Here is a 6,000-nt window from a genome sequence, read left to right as displayed (position 1 = left end):
AGGAGACCAAGAGGCACTGGAAGGATGTGGCCCACCCATCCCTGTGTTGGGGAACCATCGGAGAGGCCACCGGCGCAGGGCCCAGCTCTGAAGGCTCATGGGGCAGCTCGTGCACCCACAGCCAAGGACAATGGACAGAGGTACTTTCATGCAAAATGTTTATTTGGAATACGTGTTCTACTGAGCGGGCCACCCATCCGGAACTAGCAAGTCTTTACATTGTGCAGAGAAACGAGAGCTGCCCGGAGACATTCATCTGGGCTCTGCCGGCATCATGACTTCTCCTCACCCACCTCCACCTCCCGTCACCTTAAGGCCTCTGGTGCTGCCTGATCCGGGGGCGGGGAGCCACAGCTGGTGACTGGACGTGACCCTTCGTTGTGTCTTTTCCTGGGATCCTCTCTACCTGCCTCCTTCTGTCTTCGTGGTGCCCAGAGAAACGATGGGCACGTACAGAGCTTCTGTGAGGTTCCAGGCCTTCGTGTTCACCACACTTGGGAAGGGATTTTTGGTTCTGTTTTGTTTTTTTTTTAGTTCGAGATGCCTCTGTTTAGCTTTCCTGACAGGGCTGAGCGTGAGGGCTCAAATTTCAGCTGACCCAAGTGGAGAGTAACTCGTTGATTTTTATAATCTGTAGGTTCCCATTTTTCTCCCTGGCTAGGACATATGGTTTTCATTTCTAATTTCTGCCATATGCTTCTCAACTTGAACTTGCTTTTGTCTCTCTCTTGCTCCGTGACAGTGAGTGTCACACGTGTGGGCCCTGCCACAGGGTGGGGTGAAGGAGAGACGTCTCGCCCCGCTGGCGGAGCTGCAGCCCCCGCAGGCCGGGCTTCTGTATGGAGAAGGGGACGGATCACCTTATGGGGTGTTCTTCCTCCTCACCCCACCCCACCCCCATCAAGGCAATGGGATGAACGGTTGGACAGTCTGGACTGGCCTTTGGGTTCAAGTTTCAGTCACTGAGCTGAGGCCACGGAACAAGGACCTCCCTGTCTTCTGTAATAAACACAACTGCGACAGGGGCTCTCGAAAGTCAAAGCCAGGAATCTGCAGGCACTCTGCCCGCCTCTCCGCACTGCTCATGAACCCAAGGACTGTTTCAATGGGCAGCTGGCTAGACCATATTGACCTTTTGAAGAGGCCTCAATCTGGACTGTAGCCTTCCTTGATTTTTTTTTTTTTTTTAATAAAGTGTGAAGGCTGGAGACCTATTCTCTCTTTAACCTTCTTTTACCATCCCCCTCCTTTTTCACTTGGTGGGTCCCAGAGTGGGCCACCCCACGCTCCTGGAACAGGACCTCCCACCATGCAGACTCTTAAAGGTCACTTGGAATCTGTCTCTTAAATCCTGTCCTGAGTAGCAACTCTCCTCCCACAGACAGATGTACAGAATCTGCAGTTACAAACAAAAGAAAAAACCAATGCGAAAATCCCCTAGGCGTGCAAGGCCGCAGCCGGAGACTCATCCCGTCCCTCGAGCACAGACGGATCTGGCAGAAAGTGGCCCAGACACGGCGGTAACTGGTCGTGAGAACTCAGGAAACCAGGAGGGTTGCTCTGAGCCCAGCTCTTTAGAGAGTGGGAGCTTGGCTGTACTGGTCACTTTCCAAGAGCTGCTAACCTGACACTTAATTGTGTCCTACTTCATCAAACAAAACAAACAAAGCAAAACAGCCAAGACACACAAACACAGTCTTTGCAGCGAGGGCCACAGATGAAATGGGGGCTTCATCCTATTCTCCATCAGTCCTTTCTGCTGAGAGCTGGGAAGTAGCCGTGTCAGCAGCGAGTCGTCTGTACCCTTCCTCCTCCGAAGCCCGAAGCCAAGCCGCCACCAGGGTCTGTCATCCTGCTGCTGCAAAACGCAGTCAGGGTCGGGTTCCAGAGTCATCGGAGTTCACACACTAGAACTTCCATTAACCACCACACTTCAACCAACAGTCAAATAGAAAAGGTTCGACTTAGAAATTGCACTCAGATCAAGACCTTCACCTATGATTCTAGTAAGGAAACCAGGATCTCAGAGAGCAGATAGGTTTTCAGGGACTTTTAAAGAATTCCAATGCACAAGAGAGCTTGTGCTCTCTCACTCAAATAAATAATAGCATTAAAAAAAAAAAAAGAATTCCATGTGACAAGCGACATGGTCAAGTGTTCTGCAGATGTACGCAGGAGCGGTGCCCCTTGCGCGGGCAGTTTTCTGCGGCCCGCAGAGACCTAAGGTTGCAAATGGTATAATGAAGATACTTGGTTTTTGGTAATTTCAAAATTTCCTTCAAAGCAAGCCAGTTAGAGCTCTATTACCAACCTGTTTTCCCTTCTCTTGTAAATCAAAAATTACAAATACATTTCATGTGCAATTCCTCATGTAATGTTGAGTCCAAATGGCCAAAGGTAGAATTTTAATTATAGTGAGCCCCAAATTAGGAAACACCAACAGTTAGCATACGTAGGAGAAAAACAATGACAAACACAAAATACGAGAACATTTTTTTTTTTTCCGGCCACAAATAATAATGGAGAGTTATATAAGCATGAGAAGTAGTAATAATAAAAGAATAATTAGCATTAAGTTCAAAACTTCTTGGGAAAGCTATTTTGGATTAGAGAATGTATTATTTACCTCAGAGTGTGCAGGCTTAAAAGTCAAATTGTCAAAGTTATCCCCCACCACACACACACCACAAGATGTATATACAGGCTGGAATCCAGAAATTAAGGTTCAAAGTATAAATATTGATAATTTCAACTGAATTCAGAATGGTTTCAGAAAGATGGTACAATTTAGGATAGAAACGGAAAGGGTACCCTATTTTGCTTTGTGATATACCTAGGTCACCCTATTTTTTCTCTTCAGGATCCTTTTCTTTCTCCTGAGGAATAAGCTAAAATTTAGTTATTTTCATTAAAAGAACTTCCTAGCTGCGATCAACAAACTATAGAGGAAGTCAGGACAGAGTTCACAGATATGTATATGTGCATGTGTCTCCGTGTGTAGGCCCGTCTACAAATACCTTCTCCCATTTGCAGCTGAAGGAGGGAGGCACGCCCCACGAAGACCTCCAGGTCGCCACCCTCATTTGATTCTACAGATGACTTGAGTGATTCACCAACTATAACAGACTGACCTCTTCCCCGTTAAATGTTTCTCGGGAAAAAGTTCCCGCCATTCCAAATGCTGAAACTTGGCCCACCTTATTTGCTGGGAAAGCAAGAGCCTGCTACAGCTTTTCACAAGAGCCAAAATCTGGAAAGAACTAAGAGTAAGAACCAAGAGTGCAGATAAGTGTATTTGAAACGATTGTTCAGTATGACTTCGATTCTGTGTGGTTTATTACAGTCCAAAGACATGAAGTTCTTATGAAATAAAGTCATATGGTACAAATAAACACAGGCCAGTCAGAGTTGTTTTGCGGGCCAAACTGCAGACCACCCAACAGTTCACATTTTAGGAATTTGAAACGTCTAAAAATAGATAAGGTGGTTTCTCAAAGAAAAAGAGAGAGAAAGAAACAGGGAGAGAGAATATGAGGGAAGGAAAGAAAAGCGAGGGAAGGAGGAAGGAAAGCGACAAGAAACCGTTCAGGAAGCGTTAGCTAACAAGACACCTTACTTGGAAAGAAGGGGCAAACGCATAAAAATGCGTCCTTTGTGCAGGTTACGGCAACAGTAAACACAGTTGAATACATAGGCCTCGTAGTAATTTTGTATTGGCATATATATAATGTCTCTGGCGCTTTTAAAAAATAGGCAGAGACTAATAATTAAGGATCATTCTAGACAAAAATACAATATATGGTAACGGGGCAGGGGGTGGGGGGAGGAGGAAAGTCTGGTCTCAGGGGAGAGCCCCACAGACATTCCGAGATGAAGCTATGTTTTTTGGTAATTCTAGTGGATATGGCAGCAAAAATAGTTGTAAGGGTGTTGGCTGGTTTTGAGCAAGTTATTTTCAAATATCACCTTACATCTACATTTGCAAAAGCATCTTTGTGAAAAGTTCATTTTGTTAACCCTGTAAAATGTCTACATGGACATCTCTTTCTAAGACAAAAGCAAAGGAGCAGGGCAGTGAAGGGGTAAGGGATGTGTGCTTTAAAACAGACATGAACCCCTTCTGGGCTCCTCTCACACAAAGGGATACAGACTCTTAAATAAAATAATACTTCCTTAAAAATCTGCCACCTCACAATTGTTTACATCATAGAAAAATAGCATTTTTTTGTAAAAAGAAATATAGTTACTTTGTTAAAATGGTCTATTTTAAACCAGCAATTATTTTTCATATAAAGATTTCCAAACATCCATACAGAACATAAAAATAGATAATACTGAGGGCAAAGCAGACGATGGCATGTTTGCGAATGATCAAAGTATTTCATCGCCAGATAAATAATACTCTGAGTACATTATGGTACAAGTTTTAATCTTTTAGGAACTTAAAAAGATATTGCTTTTATTCTCTGATGGCAAGTTACTTATAAATAGAGTTACTTGCAGCAGGAGAAGGCCAGACTGATTAGAAACGGGTCGTATATATTCATCCATTTCCCCTCAACTCAAAGTGCTGGAACGCCAGGCAGCTGGCCCAAGTCCCAAACTCCTTAGCGCGAGCAGGGATGACAGGCCGTGGAGATGCAGAGGGGAATTTATGACATTCACAGTCCTTTCAAAAGCATTCACGTCTGAATTTTCACATAGAACCAGATTAACACCAAACTATTTACCAGCTTGGCTAAGTCCATCATTACGGAGAGTTTGTGTGGCTCCTTTCTAAATATAGGTATTTAACTCTTCATATTATGAAAACAGATGGTTTCAACGGACTACTGCTTTATTTCCACAAAGTGACTCTGGAGGGATGAGGAGTTTCTTGGTGGCAGTGGGAGAGGCTGTGACCGCATACTATAGGCCAGCAGGCTCCAGCCGACACGAGGGCGAGCCGGGCCGGCAGGCCAGACGACAACCCGTGAGGAGACTCTAGCAATCTCGGGCTTCACTGGCAGTTCCTCACACCCTCTCCACTCTGCTAGGGTCATAGGAATCTGAAAAAGCAAAAGCAAGAAAAAAAAAAAAAGGCAAAAAAAAATTAGTGGTATATTCAATTAATGTGTTTTCTGTTTAATCCTCAGACCACAAATAAGTATGTTGAGGGAACAAAAAATCCAGAAGTGTAAAGAGAATGCTTAGATATTTCAACAACATTGATTTCGCTGAGAAGTAAGAAACTATCATTAAAAGACTATTTTAAAAGGACATGTGTGATCATTACCTAATTACAGATGGAAACATGGGAGTTGCTTAATTTTTGAAAGTCCTTTCCTGTTGTCCACAGTGGAACAGGAGGACATCGGGAACTTGAAACACAACACTGGTAAACCTGCAGGGCTACGTCTGGCTGACACTCAGGAGTTTTTTCTTTTTCTTTCTTTCTTTTCTTTCTCTCTCTTTGTAAATTACAACTCTAATGAAATCTTGCTTTAAAAAAATGCATCCTTGTGGGGCGCCAGGGTGGCTCAGTTGGTAAAGCGTCTGCCTTCAGCTCAGGTCATGATCCCAGGGTTGCTGGATGGAGACCCACATCGGGTTCCCTGCTCTGCCAGGAGTCTGCTTCTTCCTTTCCATCTACCCCTCCCCCCACTGCTTGTGCACGCGCTCTCTCTCTCTCTCACTCTCTCTCAAATAAAAATCTAAAAAATAAAATAAAATATTTTATTTATATTTATAAAATATATTTTATATATATTTATATTTATATTATAATAATATATTTATAAAATAAAATCTAAAAAAAAAAAGCATCTTTCTAATCAAATGCAAGCTTGGGGACCCTGAAATCCTGACTGCCTGGCCGACAGCAAGAAGCCTCCTATCCGGGACCACCACCAGCCAGCAGACAGGCCTGGGATGGACTCCTGATTGGTAACACCCTCTTCTAGGCCTTCCTACATACCCAGGTGTACGAGCCTGGGCCACCACACTGACCCATGCCACAGC

The 6,000-nt window shown here is 44.0% G+C and overlaps 1 protein-coding gene across 1 annotated transcript in view; it reads right to left on the bottom strand.

The window, feature by feature from the left end:
• Positions 1-3,311: 3,311 nt before the first annotated feature.
• The window catches only part of JCAD (junctional cadherin 5 associated), a 36,435-nt gene continuing 33,746 nt past the window's right edge, over positions 3,312-6,000 (bottom strand). Inside the window, exon 4 of the mRNA XM_080811573.1 lies at positions 3,312-5,048. Coding sequence (XP_080667699.1) covers positions 5,014-5,048 — 35 coding nt within the window. The 3' untranslated portion in view covers positions 3,312-5,013. The remainder of the gene's footprint in view (positions 5,049-6,000) is intronic.

The sequence above is a fragment of the Martes martes genome (genome assembly GCF_963455335.1).
Source record: "Martes martes genome assembly, chromosome: 8".
NCBI lineage: Eukaryota > Metazoa > Chordata > Mammalia > Carnivora > Mustelidae > Martes > Martes martes.
This window is presented reverse-complemented; position numbering and strand designations above follow the sequence as displayed.